Below are 23,222 nucleotides of genomic sequence, written 5' to 3'. Positions count from 1 at the left end.
TGATGCCATTGTATCAAGAATATTATTTGTTTTATGTTTATAACTTGGTTTAAAATACTTATTGCAGGCATCGGACTTCAAAATTTACATTTAATTTTATATTAATGGGTTAAAGATTCCATATGTCAAATTAAAATTAAAGCTTGGGTTGGGTTTTGAAGATTTCCTGAAGCAGTCAAAGGAGAGCTGTCAGAAACTGATGGCATCTTCACTGAAAATCAGTCACAAAATGGCTGAACAGACATTTATTTTTCTCAGGGACATACACATTCATATTAGTGAGAAATGTGGAACTGAATTAATAATATTTCTTCTGGGACATCCGCCACTGTTGGAGTTATTCCCATAGAAATGCTTTTGAATATCTGACAAAAGCTCAGTATCCGCGATGGAGTGGAGGTAATTACCTGTGCGAGTAGAGTCTATGAAGTGATGTGGGGGAGGTGATCCATCACTGTGGACTGGAAATGCTTACATTGGTTGGATGCCACTATAAATTGCAAAGTTCCTCGGGTGTTCATTTGCTTCCACGGGTCTCTGTGCTGTGCAGCAGTAGTGGATTCAATCAGGAATGTTTTTACTGCCATTTAAAATCTGAGGAAAATCCAATGGGAAATTGTACTTTGAGTGACCAGCTTAAAACAAAACGTTTAAACTCGCAGTTTGGAAAGATTTAAAAAAGTGAATGTGGAAACTGTTCTTGGAATATTATTTATCTAACTATTAAATGTGGCATTTAATAGTTAGATAAATATTTGTGTCTGAAATAATGCCAACATTATTTTATTTTAATTTGGAACAAACATTGTAACAAATATATTGATTCTCCCTATATCCATCGATACATACATCAAAATTATGCTTCAGAGTTTCATCAGTTGTAGTTTTCTATTCTTTCACTGAAGGACTTGCTTTGCATTTAAAGTATGTAATATTTATGCAATTTCCTTTTTATCTGCAGGAGCTTGTTAATCTTTATAACCTATTTCCTCCATGGTATCTGATGTCGGCTGTTATATGAATGCACTGGCAGCCTCTAGTGACAAATAAAGTGAAGTACCGAGTTATTCCGTCTGTGAAGTATAGGTGTTCCTGTTTGATGTTGGTTTTGATTTTATGAAAGGCAGGTTCAGGAATTGAGGCTAGCATAATTTCCAATCCTCACTTTCCAAAAGTAATCATGAATGGAAGGCTGGAGTCAGGCATGAAAGAAACGAGAAGTAAATCCATCAGAGATGACTTGGGGATGCCAAACGCATTGTGATTATGGGGGTGGGTGGGAAACAAGATGACATTTTCAATTTCCAGAGGCTTTTGGGTTTAGATGGAATTTGGAAAATTAAAGGCATCTGTTTGCCTGGATGACTCGTGTTTGAGAAAGACCTTCGAAAAATTGCATCTGTAACATACAATTAGCGAATTGGCAAAGTGATATTTCGCAAGCTACTTGCAATTTCTCAGGAGAGGGTGAAAGAGCACGGCCATTGCTTGTTACTGCACAACCACTGGCATTTACCAGTTTAAACCCAGAGTTCACTCAGAGTTGTACAACATTGAAACAGACCCTTCTGCACACTATATCTATGCCAATCATCATGTCTATCTATACTAACCCCACTTGCCTGCATTAATTCCCTATTCCTCTCTGCCCTGCTGATTTGAGTACCTGTCAAGATGCCTCTTAAATGGTGTTACTGTACCTGCCTCCACCACCATCTCTGGCAACTCATTGTAGATATCAATTACCTTTTGTGTGAAATATTTATGTCAGATCCTCTTTAAATCCCTCTCTCATATAGCCTCTGTTTTTAACTTATAGCCTCTGTTTTTAGACAGCAGCTGGCTCTCTACCCCATATGTGCATCTCCTGATTTTATGTATTATATGACCCCATAGCCTCTTTTGCCTTGGGAAAACAGAACTACCTTATCCAACCTGTCTTAGTGACTCAAGGCCTCTGATTCAGACTTCTGCACACATGCCACCAAACAAGGAAGTCATAATCTTAGACAGTCAGATCTAGCACTAGTAGGTTTAATCAGTTTGCTCTGCTGCTGCTGAGTGCAACACGTGGGTCGATTTTCAGACATTCATTCAGTTTCAGTATCATGAAGGTATTCCCTTTGTCGATATTTTAGATCAGCAGCCTTCTCTTTTATTAAAGTCATCTTTGACCAAGTCACCCACTAAAAACATGTAGGTCTGAAAAAGTGTCCCAACCCAAAACATTACCCATGCTTTTTCTCCAGAAATGCTGCCTGACCGGCTGAGTTACTTCAGCACTTTGTGTCTATCACTAATATATACCAGCATCTGCAGTTCCTTTCTCCACCAAAAACATCTCCCTCTTTCCATAAAAGCACTCTGAGAGCATTGGTCCTCCAGGTCCTTTCTTCAGCCACTCTAAATAATCGCTACAAATGCCCACTCCTGTTACAACTCCCCTTTATCCCTGCCATTCCGAATCTACAGCACTCCTCCCACGTGGGTTAGCATTTTACGTGTTTGTTTATTGTAATCAATTGTATTCATTACTTGTGGTACTGTTGACTCTTCAATGGGATGCCCAAAGACAGAACATCTGTTCAACCTGGGCTTCTGGTCACTTTCAACTTCAATTTTTTCAGTCCCACCGGAACAGCCAACACTATTTCAGTGAAACTCAAAGGCCAACACTTGATTTTTTAATTGGGCAATTTTTGGACTTGACATTAACAAAAATGTAAGATCTTAACCACTGCTGGCATTTTTTTTCAATCATTAGGCGCTGATAACGGCTATGCTCTCTCCATTTACCTTACCTCTAGAGATACCAAAGATACTTAGGAGAATAGACAGAGTAAATGCTGACAGGATGTTTCCTCTCCCAGGAGAGTCCAGAAGCACAGGACATGGGGACAGAATAAGACTGGAATGAGGAAATGTTTCTTCTCTCACAGGGTTGCGAGTTTTCTGGAACTCCCAGGCACAGAGAGCGGCAAGGGAAGAGTCCTCATGCATATTCAAGCTGAGATAGAGAGGTTTCTAATTTGTAAACGGTAGAAATGTTATGGGTAAAGGGGAAGGAAAGTGAATTTGCTGATCTTATCCATCAGATCAGCTATGATCCGATTGAATGGTGGAGCAGGATCAACGTGGTCCATTATTAACAACTATGGCCTTGCCCATTACTATTCCTTTAATTATTTACTAAATCCTGCCTTACACTTTATTGCAGACCCAACCTTCAGTATCAAACAGTGCAGAAACTGGGCATTTGGCCCATCACGCCCACCGATCTAGGTGCCTTCCTGAGCTAGTCCCATCTGTCTGCATTTGGTTCCTATCCCGTTTAATCTGTCTATTCCCTCCCTAGATGCTGCCTGACCTGCTGGGCTCCTCCAGTACTTTGTGTTTTACTCCAGCTTCCAGCCTCTGCAGTCCCTTGTGTCTTCCACTAAACTTGTTTAATCCACGAACCTGTCCAAATGGCATTTGAATATTGCAATTAGACCTGCTTCTGCCACGTCATCTGGCAGCTCATTCTGTACACCCTCCACTCATTGTGTGAGAAACTTGTTCCTTCGGTCCCCTTTAAATCTTTCTCTTCTTACCTTAAATCTGTGTGCCCTGAAAGGAAGACTGTATTCACCCCCCTCCTCCTTATCTATGGCCCTCTTGATTTTATAAATCCTTATAAGGTCATCCTAATCACAGATGGTGATGAATCAGAGTACAAAAGTTAGAGCGACCGATTGACCAAATGGTGCCAGCACACCAACCTGGCTCTCAACATCAGTAAAACCAAGGAACTGATTGTGGACTTTGGTACGGGAAGGATGAGGACCCACAATCCTGTTTACATCAGTTGTACGATGGTGGAGAGCAGGGGCGGAAATCGCTGTCAAAACATGGGGGGGGACACAATTTCATGGTGCCGCACGCACGCACACACACGCGAGGCTTTGGCTGTGGGCCCTGTGGACGGTAACATCGGGAGCTGACCTGGTTGGTGACAGATTCCAAACTCCAGCAACAGCAGCTTCGTCCGCCCCGAACCGTGGGGCTTGAATCGGCCCGTTCGCAGGGCCTTTCATCATCCGGCACGGCTTAAAATCGTCCGCGGGATCTTCCATTGACTGGCGGGGGCTTCAACGTCGGAAGACTCGACCGCCTCGATGCAGCAATTTGACCGTGGGGCGGTGGAAGATCCCACGGCCGATTTTAAGCCACGCCTGCCGATGAAAGGCCCCGCGAAGGATTCAAGCTCCGCTCTATGATCTTTGCTCCACCAGGACATCTCCCTCCTCCAAGCACCGCGCTTTATCCTGTGTCCCACCCCACTACTTCCACCTCTGACCGACACCTCCTTCCTCCAATCATCACGCTGAATCATCATGTCTCCGCCCACCCCCACTACCTGCTGACTGACGTCTCTCTAGTCCAATCGGTGCCTCGATCATGTCCCACACCCAATGTCTCGCGGGAAGCGGAGATTTTTAGTAGATTTTTTTTTCCACAGAATTTCAAAATCCAGATTACAAAACATGGGGGGGGGGGGGGGGGGGGGGGGTGGGGACGTGTTCCCCCACCTGCCCCCTGGGATTCCCGCCCATGGTGGAGAGGGTAAAAATCTTCAAATTCCTGGCCATTCATATTTCCGAAGATCTTTCCTGGACCCAGCACACTGATGCAATTATAAAGAAGGCACATCAGCGACTCTACTTCCTGAGAAGATTACGGAGATTTGGCATGTCAAAGAGGATTCTCCTAAACTTCTACAGGTGCACGGTAGAGAGCATACTTACTGATTGCATCGTGGCGTGGTTCGGCAATTTGAACTTCCAGGAGCGGAAAATACTTCAAAATGATGTCACCACTGCCCATTCCATCACCGGCTTTGACCTCCCCACCATCGAAGGGATCTATCAAAGGCGCTGCCTCAAAAAGGCAGCCAACATCATCAAAGACCCACACCATCCTTGCCACACAATCATATCACCATTGCCATCAGGAAGAAAGTATTGGAGCCTGAAAACTGTAACGTCCAGGTTCAGGAACAGCTTCTTCCAAAAGCCAACAGGCTATTAAACATGACAACAAATAAGTTCTGAACTGCAACAGACTGGATCGACCGTCAACACACGCACGCACGCACGCACGCACGCACGCACGCACGCACGCACGCGCACACACACACACACACACACACACACACACACACACACACACACACACACACACACACACACACATATCGCTAAGGCAGGGGCCAGGGAAAATGGGGGAGCGCTGTCTGAAATTCACATCCGCGATGAACAGGAAGGCAAAAGAAGGCTGCACAGTAACGGTAAGTCCTTTAGTGAGCGGGGAGGGGTGAGAAGGGGAGAGCAGGGGAGAGAAGGGGGGACAAGGGGGAAGAAGGAGTGGGGACACTTTTAAGAAGCCAGACAACTTTTAATAAAGTTTAACAGGCATTGAACATTACCGGTCGGTTTTCCTTGGTTCTGAAAACTCAAATGAGCCAATTAAAATGCCCGGTCAGCAAAGGAGATTGCCTACGGCTACCTCAACTGCCTATAACTACATAGTGACCCCACTACCACTGCACTACGAGTTCAAAAGAACCATGCCGACCAATTTTTACTCGTGGAAGAATGTTCAGCAGAATTTTCCTCAACCAAACTGAGGCCGCGAGTATGCGGGAACTTCCCTCGAGCATGAAGGAGAGTAACTGACCTCCTAGGACCACGTGTCGACCATGCTGCGTGTTTGAGTCGAGCGCAAACTCTTCTAAACTCACAAATTAGGTCCCCGCAGTGGGACAGGCCCTTTACATATTCTGTTGTGCTGCAGCAAGTAAGAATTTCAGTGTCCTATCTGGGACATATGACAATAAAACACTCTTGACACATTACCCTTTCCAGTAATTATTACTTCCATAAATCCCCTAACATCTCAGGTATTTTTTAGTTCTGACAAATGATCATTGACTGAAAAGTCATCTGTGATTCCTGCATCCAAGATATCCTGCTATTATTATTATTATTATTATTATTATTATTATTATTATTATTATTATTATTATTATTATTATTATTATTATTATTATTATTATTATTATTATTATTATTATTATTATTATTATTATTTCTTATTTATTTCTTATTTATTTCTTATATTTACAGCAACTACAGTATTTGGCCTTTATTCAGTCCCTCAATGCAAGTTCTCCCTTTCAATTAGACAATGGTTGTGCTGTATCTTAACTATATTTACCCATGTTGAAAATGTAAAGCTTAAAACCCCTGCCAGTCAATTTTTTATCAGCATCTGTTTCAATATTTCCAGTTCAGGCATCAATAATGTAAGAACTCCAGATTTTCACAACCTCTGAGGAAGAAAATGCGTGCTCACATTACTCTTAACTTCCTCGTTCTAATGTTGCTTGATTCCCTTTGATTTGGACTCTTTCATCTGAGGAAACCGACTTTCCCACTCTTTCCTAGGTAGACAAAAATGCTGGAGAAACTCAGCGGGTGAGGCAACATCGATGAAGCGAAGGAAATAGGCACCATTTCGGGTCGAGACCCTTCTTCAGACTCTTTCCTATCAACAAAGATAATTATCTAAAATATCTCACCTAAGTGACCTGGTAGAGGTCAAAAACAGGCCAAGCCCTGAGGGTTTGGATTCATTCCACACAATGTTCATTGACCAATGTATTTTTCAACACTATGTGGCAGATCACACACACTTTATTTCTTCGCACTGCATTGCTCATCCACCAGTGTCCTCTGTCTACCACGACTGTACCTACATAGAAACAAAGAAAATAGGTGCAGGAGGAGGCCATTCAGCCCTTCGAGCCAGCACCGCCATTCATTGTGATCATGGCTGATCGTCCCCTATCAATAACCCGTGCCTGCCTTCGCCCCATATCCCTTGACTCCACTAGCCCCTAGAGCTCTATCTAACTCTCTCTTAAATCCATCCAGTGACTTGGATCAGTGACCATCACTGCCCACTGTGGCAGGGAATTCCATAAATTCACAACTCTCTGGGTGAAAAAGTTTTTTCTCACCTCAGATTAAATGACCTCCCCTTTATTCTAAGACTGTGGCCCTTGGTTCTGGACTCGCCCAACATTGGGAATATTTTTCCTGCATCTAGCTTGTCCAGTCCTTTTATAATTTTATATGTTTCTATAAGATGCCCCCTCATCCTTCTAAACTCCAGTGAATACAAGCCCAGTCTTTTCAATCTTTCCTCATATGACAATCCCGCCATCCCAGGGATCAATCTCGTGAACCTACGCTGCACTGCCTCAATCACAAGGATGTCCTTCCTCAACATCAACATGCTCCATCATAGCTTCACATTCATGGCCCTGTTGCAAACCTTCATGCCCATAGCTTACAATTTATGCACACTGGTAGCTGTTCAACCATGAAAGCTAGGGTACCTGTACTTGTCAATGTTATATCTCTACACTAAATGCTGTACCCTTTATCCTTTACCTGTGCACTATGGATGGCTTGATTACATTCATGTATAGTCTTTGACTGGATAGCACGCAAACAAAAGTTTTTAGTTGTACCTCGGTACACGTGACAATAATAAATTAAACTAATGTGGAGCACACTCAATAACACATTTAGCTCTGAGGAGAGTTGGTAGAAATGGGTTTCTAGTACAGCAGCATTGGTATCTCACATGTGTACCCCTTCTCCCAACCCAATCACCATCATTAGGAGACATTAGAAGGAGTATGCTCGTACATAATCCTCTGAGGTTGCACTTCCTCCCGTCCCACCATCACTTTATATTTACATGCTTCTTAAGACATATCCGTCGACTTCTCAATTTCCCTCTCTTTGTTCACCGCAATGTTCATCTTGTGTTGTTCTCCTTTCATTAACCAATAATAAGCAACCTGTACAGTTAATGGTAGGACAGCAAGAAGGGAGTGAAAATGAATGTAGTTGCATTAGCATCCCCAGGTACCAGCTCAGATATTGACAATGTGTTTACTAAGAACGTAGAACAGTGCAGCTCAAGAACAGACCCTACAACCCACAATGCCTGTGCTGAATATGATGCCAAGACCATCTCTTATCTACCTGCACATAATCCATATCACTCCCTTCCATGACATGGGTAGGCATATCCGTATGCCTAGCAAAAATTCTCTTAAATGCTGCTATCATATCTGCCTCAACCACTACCTTGGTGGCGCAATTACAGGTACTCACCACACCCTGTTAAAAAAACCCACATGCCCTGCACATCTCCTTTAAACGTTACCCATCTCACTTTAAAGCTATGCCCTCTAGTAATTGATTTTTCCATTTTTGGGGAAAGGTTCTGGTTGTCTACCTTATCTAGGCATCTCATAATTTTATATCCACCTCCCATACTTTTATATCAACAGTTGTATTAGGACCCAATGTTAGTCAGTTGTTGAGGTACATGGTTGGAATGGTGGTGGCTGGTGACAGGTTGGGAGTGAGCCTTGTATTGTAACTTGGTGAAGGAGAGCACAAATAAAAATAGCTACTTACACAGGGCTCCATATGCATTAAATGCTGAATAGTGAGTATTTTTACTTGATGTTTGAATATATTGAAAAATACCACTACGATAGACACTGTGCACAAGGTCGAATTTAGTTGAGTGGTGGTAGCAGTATCCAATAGGTCACCAGGCTCAGAGGTCCTGCTGTAAGAGCGAGATAAATATTTTGCTGATGGCAGTATCGACAAAACTGAGATTGACACCAGTTTCTACGGCGGAAGACATGTAAATGTATTTTAAAGGGGTAGTCTACAGGGAAAGGTTGTTAGTTGTAAACAGTGCATTGCTTGACAAATTTGCAAGCAAGTCTGCATGCAGTGGCAAAGTCAGGACACAGAGGCTGAATCTTATTCTTCCAGCATGGCAGTGGTGGCCAATTTTAGTTTTTTAGTTTTAGTTTTAGAGAAACAGCGCGGAAACAGGCCCTTCGACCCACAGCGTACACGCCGATCAGTGATCCCCATACACCTGCTGATTCTACACACTAGGGACAATTTACCATTTTTACCGATGCCAAATTAATATACAAATGAGTACGTGTTTGGAATGTGGGAAGAAATCGGAGCACAAACTCCAAAGAGACGGCACCGACACGGGTTGAACTCAGGTATCTGACTCTGTAAGACAGCAACTTTACCGCTGCAACACTGTGTCGCCGCTACTATTCTATTTCAACACTTAAAGGTCCAAGCACCATGTAGCACCTAATAAACAGTGACTCTATGCAAGCAAAGGCCATCCAGTATCTGGAAGCTCGGGTATCTGTTATGCAGACCTGCTTTGTTGCCATGTGAGCTGTGATTGTTTTTAGGCATTATGTGCCACGACTGATTACTAGAATGCCTCGGGGTACAATTACCAGAGACTGCCAACGGTTAAATGCAGCATGAACTTGCTGCTCTCTTTCAGCAGTTGTGCTGCCATTAGTGTTGCCTGTCACCCAAGCACACGGAGACTGCTCAGCCCGTCATGTCTATGCTGGCACAGGAAAAAACAAGGCCAATGAAGAAACAACGATCTGCAGATGCTGGTTTACACAAGACACAAAGTGCTGGAGTAACTCAGCAGGTCATTCAACAAGTCTGGAGTACATTGATAGGATAGGTATCTGAAGAAGGATCCAGACCCAAGACGTCACCTATCGAGCTCTCCAGAGATACTGCTTAACCCGCTGAATTATTCCAGCACTTTGTGTTCTTTTTTATAAAAAAGACCAATCCCACCTAAGAAGCCTTATCCCGCTTCCAATGACTGGACCATAGTCTTGTTAATATAAGACAAAGTGCCAAAGTGCCTAAATAGTATGGATGTAGAGTTTCACTTCACTGAAATAATCTTTAAAAAAATAATTGATATTCTGAGCCTTTGGTTCATGAAAGTACTTGGGATGTATTGTGGTCTGGAATCAGATTATTAATTTCAATTATTTGCTCGTTAAATTAGTTAAACAAATATATTTTCTGGGTTTGCAGATAGAAATGTGGGAACAGAGATTTCACTGGAATGGAACACTTTTATAGTTTCTTAACAGAGGAAATAGGAAATTCAAGTCATAATTGGATGTTATATCTCATTTTATTTGCTTGCACTGTGTACAATCTGCTATATAATAACCTAATAGCTTACCTGCTATATCCTGTGGGTCATTTTGAGGTAAATAGTGCCTGCACATTAATTTAAGACTAGTGAAAACAGAAATGTGAACTCTCTCGTCCTCAAATATATTGCATTAATAAATCTTTCCAAGATCATGCAAAAACTTAAAGACTGTGTTATCATGGAAGTACCTGACCTTTAAGCAGACTGGTGTTCCAACCTCTTCTTCTCATTAATCCTCACCTTTCTGTTGCAGTGACTTCCTTAGAGAAGAGTTTGCAAGCTCTGGGGACACCTAATGATACACAAGAGCTCAGAGATGGACTGTGAGTCACTTTTTGATATAGATTTTTATGAAAAGACTAATGGCTTTGTCTGCTGTTATGCTCCAGCTGCATTGTGTAATTTTATATCTGTGAGTAATGGACACATACAAAATGGTAATCGATTCAACACTGTAAAACTGGACTGAGAAAACTCATAATACCATCATAATGTGAAATTTAAACCTAACTTTGCCTTTACCGTCATGGGCATCAACCATGCTGGTAGGAGTTGAAATAAAGGATAATCTATTCTTGAATATAGAAATGTCACTCATTTTAATAACTGTTTCTAACTGATTTTACTTGGGGCAGGCTGACACGATGCAATTACCTTATAATAAAGATGAATGAATTGTTGTATGCATTTGGCTATGGAAAGTAACTTTTTGTTAGTGTTCATTTATTTTTGTTTGCTGAAATATATTTTTTCAAAACCGGTAAGAGTAGAAATTGTATTTTTCTTTTTCATTTCCTCTAATTATTGGCAGTGAAAGCTGTTCAGTAAATAATACTGTGTGAGGATGGAGAAAAGGTGGTGGCCACCTCCTTTGTTTACCCCTCAATCTATTGTGGCAATGACTACAAAAAGGATCAGGTCTTAGGTTTTGGTTAAACCTAAGAATCCGCACTTTATCCAAAAAAGGTCAACCTTTTCCAGAGCGGATGAGTTGAGTTACTGTGGTGACCAACCTTTCTATATGAAGCAATTTCTGTGCTGACATGTTCTGAGTTTAGGTGCATCTATATTATCTTTATCTGCATAATTAAGTCACTTGAGCATAAAACAAACTGCTGGTGGAACTCACTCAGTCATGCAGACTCTGTGGAAGGGAATAGACAAATGATGTTTCAGAAGATGGGTCCCAACCCAAAACTTTGTCTGTTAATTTCCTTCCACAGATGCTGCCAGGCCGGTACCTGGACCTGGCGTCGAAGGACGAGAAGCCGAAGCAAAGAAGTGGAAGCCAAATAACCGAACGGAAACTAAGCCGAAACGAAAAATAACTGAAAGTGTACGAAGCCGAAACGCCAACTAATCAAAAGGGTGGGACGCCTAAAAGTAAACTATCCGAGAGGGCGGGGTGCCTAAAAGCCAACTAACTGAAAGGGTGGGACGTCTAAAAGCACTCACCGAAAGGCCACTCTGCCGAAAGGCTGCATCGCCTGCAAGCCAACTCACCGAATAGCGGCTCTGCCGAAAAGTTAAATAACAGACATGACGTCGCCGGGGGGGGGGCGGGACCAGTCAGTGATTGGTCCAGACCCCCGTGTCCATCACATCATTGGCCGATGGAGACGGGAGGGTGGGGGTCATTTTCCTACACAAGCCATAGGCGACTGGGAACCCGAGCACTAAGTTGTAAGCGGCCGAAGGAGTGCATTCCTTGGGACAGCCCACACTCTCCCACGGCCACGGCCGCCCTCCGGCTCGTCTCCCCCGTGCGGCCGCACTGTGACGGGCTGTGTGTCGGCAGCGCCAGGTGGAGCAGAGGTGAAAGATTAGCACCTATCAACAATGAAGCCACTATGAAACCAGCTGCCGCAAGCCCTTCCCACAGGAGAGGGTCGGCATTAAAACTCAAAAAAGAGTTACTGATATAAAACAAAAATGTTACATGTATAAATAGTTCTTACATTCAGGAACCTGGTTAATTAAGTGGGGGGATGGATAGCGGGGGCGGTGATGGTGATGCCACCCAGGGGTAGAGGTGGGAATAGCGGGGGCGATGCCACCAGGGGAGGGGGGGAATATCGGGGGTGGCGGTGGTGATGCCGGCCGGAGAAGGGGGAAATAGCGGGGGCGATGCTGCCCAGCAGCAGAGCGCTGCACTCACCCACTGTATGAACTCTTCACCGACTTGATCTACCGCGGGCGTTACTGCTGCAAGTTGGTCAGAGGCAGCAGGTGACGGCCGTCACCGCTGCTCTTTGACAGCGGGAATATCCAGCTCATTGCTGAAGGTGTTTCGGGGGCGACCCTGGCTCAGCAGCCAATCCGGCGCATTAATCCAGACCGCGGGCCATCCGGGGGTCCAACTACCGGAAGCACAGTCGACCGTCGCCATCATCCGACTGACACACAGCCTGTCACAGTGGGGCCGCACGCGGGAGACGAGCCGGAAGGCGGCCGTGGCCGTGGGAGAGTGGGGACTGTTCCGAGTGACGCGCTCCTTCGGCTGCTTACAACTTCGTGCTCGGGTTCAGAGTGCCCAGTCACCAATGGCTTGTGTGGGAAAATGATCCCACCCTCCCATCTCCATCTGCCAGTGATGTGATGGACACGGGGATCCGGACCAATCGCGGACAAGTCCCCCCCCCCCCCCGGCGACGTCATGTCCGTTATTTGACTTTTCGGCAGAGCCGCTATTCAATGAGTTGGCTTGTAGGCGAAGCAGCCTTTCGGTGAGTTGGCATTTCGGCAGAACGGCTTTTCGATGAGTTTGCTTTTAGGCGTCCCACCATTTTGGTTAGTGTGCTTTTAGGCGTCCCACTATTTTGGTTAGTTGGCGTTTCGGCTTTGTTTCCGTTCAGTTATTTGGCTTCCACTTCTTTGCTTCGGCTTCTTGTCCTTCGAAGCCATGTACGCACACGGCCAGGCCTGCTACAGTGCCCTACGTAATGTTTAGGACAAAGACCTATCATTTATTTATTTGTCTACAATTTGAGATTTGTAATAGAAAAAAATCACATGTGGTTAAAGTGCACATTGTCAGATTTTAATAAAGGCCATTTTTATACATTTTGGTTTCACCATGTAGAAATTACAGCAATGTTTATACATAATCCTCCCATTTCAGGGTACCATAATGTTTGGAACACAGCAATGTAATGTAAATGAAAGTAGTCATGTTTAGTATTTTGTTGCATACCCTTTGCATGCAATGACTGCTTGAAGTCTGCGATTCATGGACATCACCAGTTGCTGGGTGTCTTCTCTGGTGATGCTCTGCCTGGCCTGTATTGCAGCCATCTTTAGCTTATGCTTGTGTTTGGGGCTAGTCCCATTCTGTTTTCTCTGCAGCATATAAAATGCATGCTCAATTGTGTTCAGATCCGGTAATTGACTTGGCCACTCAAGAATTGACCATTTTTTTACTTTGAAAAACTTTGTTTCTTTAGCAGTATGTTTGGGATCATTGTCTTGCTGTAGAATGAACCACCGGCCAATGAGTTTTGAGGCATTTGTTTGAACTTGAGCAGATAGGATGTGTCTATACACTTCAGAATTCATTATGTTACTACCATCAGCAATTGTATCATCAATGAAGATAAGTGAGCCAGTACCTTCGGTAGCCATACATGCCCAGGCCATAACACCCACACCACTGTGTTTCACAGATGAGGTGATATGCTATGGACCTGTGTATTTCTGTTCATGGTCTTCTGCGGACAGTGATCATGGATAAATCCACACCTGATTCCTGAAGAGTGTTTCTGATCTGCCGGACAGGTGTTTGGGGATTTTTCTTTATTATAGAGATAATTCTGCTGTCATCAGTTGTGGAGGTCTTCCTTGGCCTGCCAGTCCCTTTGCAATTAGTAAGCTCATCAGTGCTCTCTTTCTTCTTAATAATGTCCCAAACGGGTGATATTGGTAAGCCTAAGGGTTATCTGATGTCTCTAATATTTTTATTCTTGTTTCTCAGTCTCATAATGGCTTCTTTGACTTTCATTGGCACAACTTTGGTCCTCATGTTTATAAACAGCAATAAAAGTTTCTAAAGGTGATGGAAAGACTGGAGAAAAGACTAGGTGCTGATAGCTCTTTTATATCTGCATTAAGGAGGTATTTAAACACACCTGAGCAATTACAAACACCTGTGAGGCCAGTTGTCCCAAACATTATGGTGCCCTGAAATGGGGGGAACTATGTATAAATACAACTGTAATTTCTACATGGTGAAACCATCCTTAGAACTATAAAACTCTGATCTTGGATGTGGATGTGTGTGTATTTATTTGTTTGTGTGTGATCACATCTACTTGAAGAAACGACACACTAACTGGAAAATGTTTACAAATTCTGTAGAAATTTACCCCCTGGAGTCCAAAATCGGCTTAAATGTTGTGCTTTATTTCATGAGTTATTAATAAAAATCTATACAAATACGATCAAAATTTGAATTCATGTTTTTTTCGCTGATGACATGACAATGGTCTGCCTGCCTGCTGTGCCATCTGCTCGCACTGTGACTGACGTCACCTCCCACCCCTCCCTCCTCCCCCCATTGTTCAAAGGTCTCCCCATCGACTGAACACCGAAGATCATCGTTGAAGACTGCGGCATGCGCTGCGAGTGAAGAACGAACAAGTCGGGCCGTGTATTAGCTCCGTCTCGGCTCCCGTCCGTCGCTGTCGAAAAACATTTGAAAAAAACCCAGCTGTCCAAAGATTCTAGAGCGCTGTCTTCTGCGAGTGACGTCACCTCCCCCCCCCCCCTCCCCCCCTGACCACTCACCCCGTTCTCGGCCCTGACTGTCAAAGATCATAGAGCGGAGCATGCAGCCTGGAGCTGGGAGTGAGGTTCGGGAACCAGCCCTCCCCTCTGATGACGTGCCCCCCCTCCCCTCAAACTCTACCCCCCCTTCCTCTCTGCCCCCCTCACACTCCCTCTCTGGCCTCCCGTGGGGGCAACGGTTAGGGGACGCGTGCGTTTTGCAGCCAGGAGCGAGGCATTATTGTGTTTGTGAACCAGCCCTTCCCTGTGATGACGCGCCCCACCCCTCAAACTATACCCCCTCCATCTCTAACCCCCCCACCCACGCTCCCTCTCTGCCCACCTCGCGCTCCCTCTCGTCCCCCTCTGTGCCTGTGTGCCTCTCTGTGCCTCTGTGTCCCTCTCTCTCTCTGTGCCTCTGTGTCCCTCTCTGTGCATCTGTGTCCCTCTCTGTGCCTCTGTGTCCCTCTCTCTCTCTGTGCCTCTGTGTCCCTCTCTCTCTACCCCCCTCCCTCTCTAGCCGCGCCTGCGAGTTGGGGGCTATACGTGAGTGGATGGGGTAAGAGGAGTGAATGAATAATATTAATATAATATAAATGGGGGTGGTTAGTGTGTGTGTGTGTGGGGTGGTTAGTGTGTGTGTGTGTGTGGGGTGGTTAGTGTGTGTGTGTGTGTGGGGTTGGTTAGTGTGTGTGTGACGCCGCAGGCCTCCCCCCGCAACCATGCAATGAAGGGTCTAGTAATGTATAAAAATACCCTTTAATAAAATCTGACAATGTGCACTTTAGCCACATGTGATTTTTTTATATTACAAATCTCAAATTGTGGAGTACAGAGGCAAATAAATAAATGATGGGTTTTTGTCCCAAACATGGAGACCACTGTAATTTCCTCCCGCAGTTTGTTGTAAAGTCATGATTTGAGATTCTGCAATCTTTTGTGCCTCAAATTCAGTTATCCCTTTCTTTATAACTTAGTTTCAAAGCGGGGCCGAATGGCTTACTCATGTTTTCATCACAACAACATTTATTAGATTCAGGTTTAGGTCTATTACTGTCACATGAATCAAAGTCCAGTGAAAAGGCTTGTTTTACCTGCTAACCAACAGATCAGATGTACCATACATAAATACAATCAAGTCACCACCAACAGGAATTGACAGCTAATTATTTTTTTATATATGACCACAAGGAACACGTGTTAATTTAATGTCACCCAGAAAGCTTCTAAGTTGATGTTAAACCTTCCAAGTAGTCAATTGCTCCCTCATGGAATCACAACACCTTTCAGAATTTGAGATTAGATCATGCCTTAAATGTCAAACATGTAAAATAGTCTGTTTTACAGGTTGTTAATTAAAACATCATGTTCAACATAGTTTAGTTCATAATTGAAAATATTTATTTAATGAATTGCTCTGGTAAATCTGAGCCTCCCTATGATGTTGATTTTTTTTTGTGGATGAAAGTACATTCAATAATTATTGGGCATTTTGAATGACATTTAATATATTCATAAAGTCATTTCTCAATTGTAACTAAATTCCTCCCAAAGAGTGTTGTGAATTAAAAGAGCTTTTTAAATGTAACTGCGCTATATTTTTCAATAGAATTTGGTTAACTTTTCAGTTGACATCTGCAGTTCTGATGTGACCATATTTGAATAGTATAGAATGGAATAGAATGCCTTTTATTGTCATTTAAACAGCTTGGTTTCAATGAAATTGCATTTCTACAGTCTTAACATTACAAAAAAAACCAAGACCCACAATTAGCACAATTAACACAAACATCCATCACAGTGAATCTCCAACATCTCCTCACTGTGATGGAAGGCAAAAGTCTTATCTCTTCCCTTGTTCTTCTCCCGCGGTCCAGCAGTCCAACTGCAACATCGAGGCGACTGGGGCTCCCGATGTTAAAGCCCCCCGCGGGCATTGGTAAGTCCCGCAGCCGTTAAGCTGCGTGGGGCGATGTTAGTCATCTAAACCCGGCGATTCCAGCGGCAGAAGTTGCCGTTGCGGGAGCTCCGAAAAGCGGTCTCCCACCAGGGACCTGTGAGATCCCAATGTTCCTGTCCATCGGGCCTGCGGCCGGAGCCTCCAAAGCTCCGAAGTCGGGTCGCAGCCGCGCGCTACCACAGCTTTTCCCATTCCAAAATCAGTCAGATCTGCGATGACAAGCCCGCAGGCTCCGCGGCTGGAGCCCTCAGGTTAGTTCCGTCGGGAGGCCGGTGCCGCGATGTTAGGCCCAACGACATCGGAGGCCCGACAGGGAAAAAGTCAGGTCCCCCGAACAGGGAAGAGATTAAACGGTATCCCCCACCCCCCACATATACACAGCTAAAAAATAATAAAAACTAGAATCCCACACATACATTTAACGAGACAAAAATTTAAAAAAGACTGATGGACTTCAGTCGAGCGCTACCGTTAGGCGCCGCCACACCACATTCTATTTGAAAGGTGAAATGGAACAAGCATGTTTTAAGGAATCCTAAAACTGGGTATCTACACTAAGGTCTTCATTGTTTTCAAGGATATAATAATGCATACAGAGACACAAGTATCTTCAGATGCTGGAATCTTGCATAGCACACAAAGTGCTGTAGTAACTCAGCACTTCCCTGTTCGGGAGACTGAAACATTGCCTATCCATGTCCTCTGGAGATGCAGCCTGACCCGCTAAGTTTCTCTAGCATTTTCTGATTAATAATAAATTGACATCTGATGCTGTGCATTCATTCTACCATTTCTGAGGCTGATACTGGGTTGGATTGTAAGCTTTAACGCAATGCTCTTGGACCTGGCAATAAGTCAGGTACACTATTTACCTTTGCTTATCTTGAAAGATTCATCTGAAATGTCCTATATTCCTACATTGATGGCAACACTGTTATTGCCTTGAAGCTATATCAGACATTATTGCTGAATTATTGCAGTGGGAGCCATCGCAGGTCTTGCTCTGTGAACCAGCAACATTTTTGTCTTTGCTCTCTGTAGTTTTGGGACTGTTTCTGGCTAGAATTATGCTGCTGCAAACATGCTGCAGTGCGCTTTGATACTACAGAAGTCACAGGTTGCTCTTTGTTCATCCTACCTGCCCTGTTGCCTTGTCACCTCCTTTCGTCAGTTTTCGCTACTGACTTCAAACTTAGTTTGGTCATTGGATGCAAGGCTGAGTTAACAAGTGCAAGATTTTCAACTCGGCAGATGTGATTTCCAACACAGGTAAACCAAGAAGCAAAGTTAAAATTGTTTAATTTAGTTTCGACATGCAGCATTGAAACAGGTTGTTTGGCCCACCGAGTCCGTGGCGAACAGAGATCCCCGCATACTAACTCAATCCCAGCATCCTACACGCACTAGGGACAATTTACAATTTTACCAAGCCAAATAGCCTGCAAACCTGTACGTCTTTTGAGGAAACCAGAGCTCCCGGAGAAAACCCATGTGGTCACAGGCAGAACATACAAACTCCGTAAAGACAGCATCCATAGTTAGGATCAAACCCGGATCTCTGGTGCTGTAAGGCAGCAACTATACTGCTGCGCCATTGTGCCACCCTGTGTCTATATATATACAGTATACTGTATATGCCACAGAAGGCTGTGGAGGCCAAGTCAGTGGATATATTTAAGGCAGAGATAGATAGATTATTGATTAGTATGGGTGTCAGAGGTTATGGGGAGAAGGGTGGAGAATGGGATTAGGAGGGAGATATAGATCAGCCATGATTGAATAGCGGAGTAGACTTGATGGGCTGAATGGCCTAATTCTGCTCAGATCACTTGTGATCTTATGATTTAATTTCTGTTCACTCAGCTTCATGTCTTGTGATCATGCACACGTCCAAGAATGTCCTTCCGCAAATATGAGGAAGGACATTCTTGCTATTGAGGGAGTGCTGCATAGGTTTACAAGGTTAATTCCCGGGATGGCGGGACAGTCATATGCTGAGAGAATGGAGCAGCTGGGCTTGTACACTCTGGAGTTTAGAAGGATGAGAGGATATCTTATTGAAACATATGAGATTGTTAAGGGTTTGGACACACTAGAGGCAGGAAACATGTTCCTGATGTTGGGGGTCCAGAACCAGGGACCACAGTTTAAGAATAAGGGGTAAGCCATTTAGAACAGAGACGAGGAACCACTTTTTCTCACAGAGAGTTGTGAGTCTGTGGAATTCTCTGCCTCAGAGGGCAGTGGAGGCTGGTTCTCTGGATACTTTCAAGAGAGAGTTCGATAGGGCTCTTAAAGATAGCGGAGTCAGGGGATATGGGGAGAAGGCAGGAACGGGGTACTGATTGGGGATGATCAGCCATGATCACATTGAATGGGGGTGCTGGCTCGAAGGGCCGAATGGCCTACTCCTGCACCTATTGTCTATTGTCTATAAGACAATGGATGTTTTCCTTTTTTTTAATCATGTGCACTAACTCCTTCAGTTGTTACACCATTAAATGATGCTGGAATACTCTGTTCACTGTTTTCCATGAAGTACTTGCATATTTGTATTTCAGAGTCCTTTGTTTTCCTTCATATTAATCTCCCATTCTTATTTATGAGGAGATTTAAATGAAATACAGTGAAAACTGCTTGTAAATAATAAATGATGGGACACCATAATTTTGTGTAGATCTGGCCACCACATATAGGAAGCATGAGCTGGGGAAAGTGAAGAGGAGATTCACCACGGTGGTGCCTAGGTTAGAGGATATTTTGAGGAGGTTTGGAATCGGATTCAATCACTCATTTGAAGAGAAATAGGCTAGGTGTGGAAGGATATAGTCCTAATGTGGGGAAATGGGATTAGAATAGATGGACAAAAAACATCAGAGTGGATGTGAGGGGTTAATGAATCATCTTTTGTTCTGTACAACTATACGGGTGGCACGGTGGAGCAGTGGTACAGTTGCTGCCTTACAGCGCTTAAAGCGCCAGAGTACTGGGTTCGATCCCGACTATAGTGCTGTCTGTACGGAGGTTGTACTTTCTTTCCATGATCGCGTGGGTTTTCTCCGAGATCTTCGGTTTCCTCCCACACTCCAAAGACGTACAGGTTTGTAGGTTCAAACATTGAGTCAGATGAAGGGACTCGACCCCCGAAATGTCACCCATCCCTTCTCTCCAGAGATGCTGCCTGTCCCGCTGAGTTACTCCAGTATTTTGTGTCTACCTTGGATTTAAACCAGCATCTGCAGTTTTTTCCTACACTGGTTTGTAGGTTAATTGGCCTGGTATAAATGTAAATAGTAAGATTAAACGAGAACTTACCAGTTTGAAGTTTGATCGTTATTTGATGAGGAATAACGTTGAGGGATTACGTGAAGAACCCCGCCAGGACGCATGCGTGTCATTCTTCAAAGCAGCGGTGTAAAATCACAGATAACTGTAATGACTAAACATAGTAAGATTAGAGAAGAGATACCAGTTGAGTATATGATCAAGGGTGGGAGCGGAGGGCACGTAATCCCTCAACGTTACTCCTCATAAAATAACGATCAAACTTCAAACTGGTAAGTTCTCGTTTAATCTTACTATTTTACTTCAGAGTCACGTGAGTCATTACGTGAAGATTTTAAAGCTCTGTGATTTCATGCCGTGGAAACGAGTCCATGCATCACATCTGCCTTGATTATGGGGAGAATAGTGTTAACATCATTAGACATCAATACGATATTGAAAACCCAACGATAAAGATATTAACACCAAATTATAGCCCCTATTTATGGGGTAAAATTATATTACAGAACTTAAAATTGTTTCTGCAAATGTTCCAGGTTCAATGACTGGTTTGTTATAAAATCATTGGAAAGTTTTCTCCGTTGACCATCCTGCTGTCTTGAGGATTTGGTCCATAGGAACATCCAACTTCATAGCTGCCGATGGAGCTGTAGCCCTGGTGGAGTGAGATTTAAAAATGCTAGTGTCTACTCCAGCCTTTATTAGGACCTGTTTTAGCCATCTAGAGATGGTCTGGATTGTCACTTTTTTGAGTGGCTGTTTGTAGCTGATTAAAAGTGACATTTCTTTGCCTCTGATGATCTTAGTATACTCCATATATAATAGTAAGTGTGTTACAATACAGAGACGATCATCTGTTATACAGGCCCTGAATTCTGTTTTTAGGCCTGCTGACCCCTGTCTGTTCTGTTTGACTAATTCATTGATATGAAAAGTTAAACTTCCAGATGAAATAGTCATGTTGTCCAGCCTTAGTTTCTGTAGCGACTGAACCCTTTTTGCTGTGACCAAGGCCATCAGCATGACTGTTTTCATAGTCAGTTTCTGTAGGGACAGAGCTGTAGCGGGAGACCAGTTTCTTAACATGGTCAGTACAATGCTCTCATCCCATATTTGGGAGTACCTGGTTCTTGGGGGATTAACATTAAAAATGCCCCTCATGAGTTTGGTTACCAGGGTGTGTCCCAACAGAATGCCGCTCTGTTCCTTGCCACAGGTATGTTGACAGTGCACTTCTGGCGCAGTTGATGGCACTATGAATGAGCCTCTCATCGTAATGGAGGCTAGCCAGGAATTCCAGGACAGACGGGATGTTCATAGATCTGTGGGTGATGTTGATGTTGTGACAGTACTTTTCCCATTTCTTGATGACACCAAGTACTGTTTTTTGGTGGACTGTCTGTGGGCCGCTGAAATAATATCCACTGTTCGGTCCGTCAGTCCCAGGTGTAGTAGGGGTGCTTTCAATCTCTACAAATTAATAGGTTTATATAATTATTACATGGGTAACTACCCCTTGTTGCGGGATGAACCCGTAAATTAGGTCAATGATGGATGGTGATGCATGGTTCTAATACCATGTCGAGTATCCCCGGGACCCATGGTTGAGTAGGCCAATCGGGTACTATCAAAATACCAGACGCGGAGTCTTGCTGTATTTTCCTTAATACCCGACTGATGAGGCAGAAAGGAGGGAATGCATAAATAAACAATATCCCCCAATGCAGCGAAAATGTATCTGTTGCCACTGCCCCAGGTTCTGGTTCCCATGAACATAATTCGATAACTGGTGTGAGCCTGGATGCGAATAGGTCGATATCTGGTGTTCCATACCGTGCTGTAATTTCAACAAATACATTTTTATCCAACATCCATTCAGTGTTTTCATTGAATTTGCGTGACCTGGTGTCTGCCACTAAATTTAGTTTACCTGGTAAGTAGGTAGCTGATATCCAAAATCTCTCTGGATACACTATTGCCAAATTGTGTTGGCCAGATTGTCACATGATGTCGATTTGTTTCCACCTATATGGTTGATATATGCTACCACGGTAGTGTTGTCAATATGTAGTCTAACATGCTGGTGATATAACCCAGAACAATATGACTTAAGGCCATGGAATGCAGTTAACATTCCCAGGTAGTTTATGCCCAGTGTTTGTAATAATGATGCCTCCTGTGCATTCCATCTCCTCCACAGCTGGAGATGGAATTGGTAGCACCCCAACCAAGTGCACTGGCATCAGTTTGTAGTACCATAGACGGGTTGCTGATAATGTTTGGATTGGAACAATGCCTAATGTTATCTTTCCACCATTTTAGTTCCATTATGGCCTCTGTTGGTAGCTTCATTGGTCTGTCAAAATGACCACCATAATTTTTGAGTGTTCGTATTTTGCCCTCTGTAATTTTTGATAATGTAAAGGTCCGATTTGTGTGGCTGGAAACGCAGCCACTATTACCAATTATTCTTGCTACCAGTCTGATGGATGGTTTTGTGATGTCAATGATTTTGCTGCAAGCCTCCATTAAGGCTGTAACCTTTTCTTTCGGCAAAGTCACTGACATGTGAACTGAGTTAAGGGTGAACCCCAGATGATCCATTGTGTTATATAACATATGTGGTCACCTCTAATGGGTACTGTATAGTAAGCATCTTTAAATCGATGCTTGCCATGTAGTAACCTTAGGAAATCAATTGCATAGCAGTAACAAAGGTTTCCATCTAATAATGAATATATAGTACGAAAGTATTCAAATTAGTCAAATCTATGATGATGCGGCAACCACCATCTTGTTTATGATGAAGATTTTGGACACGAATTCCTGTGATTCGTGTTGGGTTTCCTCCATTACTCCTTTTTATAAGGCCACTGTAGTTCAGCATGCGCTTTTGATTTTTCTTTGCCTGTAAGCACGAACATTCGGTTCGGTACATGCTGAACTGGAGGGTTATGTTTTTGTATAAATTCTATGGTATAACCCTATACTTCTGAAAATATAAGTATCGGTAGTTAATTTATTCCATGCATCCAGATAGAATTGTAATCTCCCACCAACC

The 23,222-nt window shown here is 43.6% G+C and overlaps 1 protein-coding gene across 1 annotated transcript in view; it reads left to right on the top strand.

Annotated features, from left to right (window-relative positions):
* The window catches only part of tsnare1 (t-SNARE domain containing 1), an 807,948-nt gene that overhangs the window by 309,532 nt on the left and 475,194 nt on the right, over positions 1–23,222 (top strand). Inside the window, exon 4 of the mRNA XM_033019937.1 lies at positions 10,409–10,478. Coding sequence (XP_032875828.1) covers positions 10,409–10,478 — 70 coding nt within the window. The remainder of the gene's footprint in view (positions 1–10,408; positions 10,479–23,222) is intronic.

Source organism: Amblyraja radiata, chromosome 4 (assembly GCF_010909765.2).
Source record: "Amblyraja radiata isolate CabotCenter1 chromosome 4, sAmbRad1.1.pri, whole genome shotgun sequence".
NCBI classification, from domain to species: Eukaryota; Metazoa; Chordata; class Chondrichthyes; order Rajiformes; family Rajidae; genus Amblyraja; species Amblyraja radiata.
Note: the sequence above shows the minus strand (reverse complement) of the source record. Positions and strands in the feature narration are given on the sequence as shown.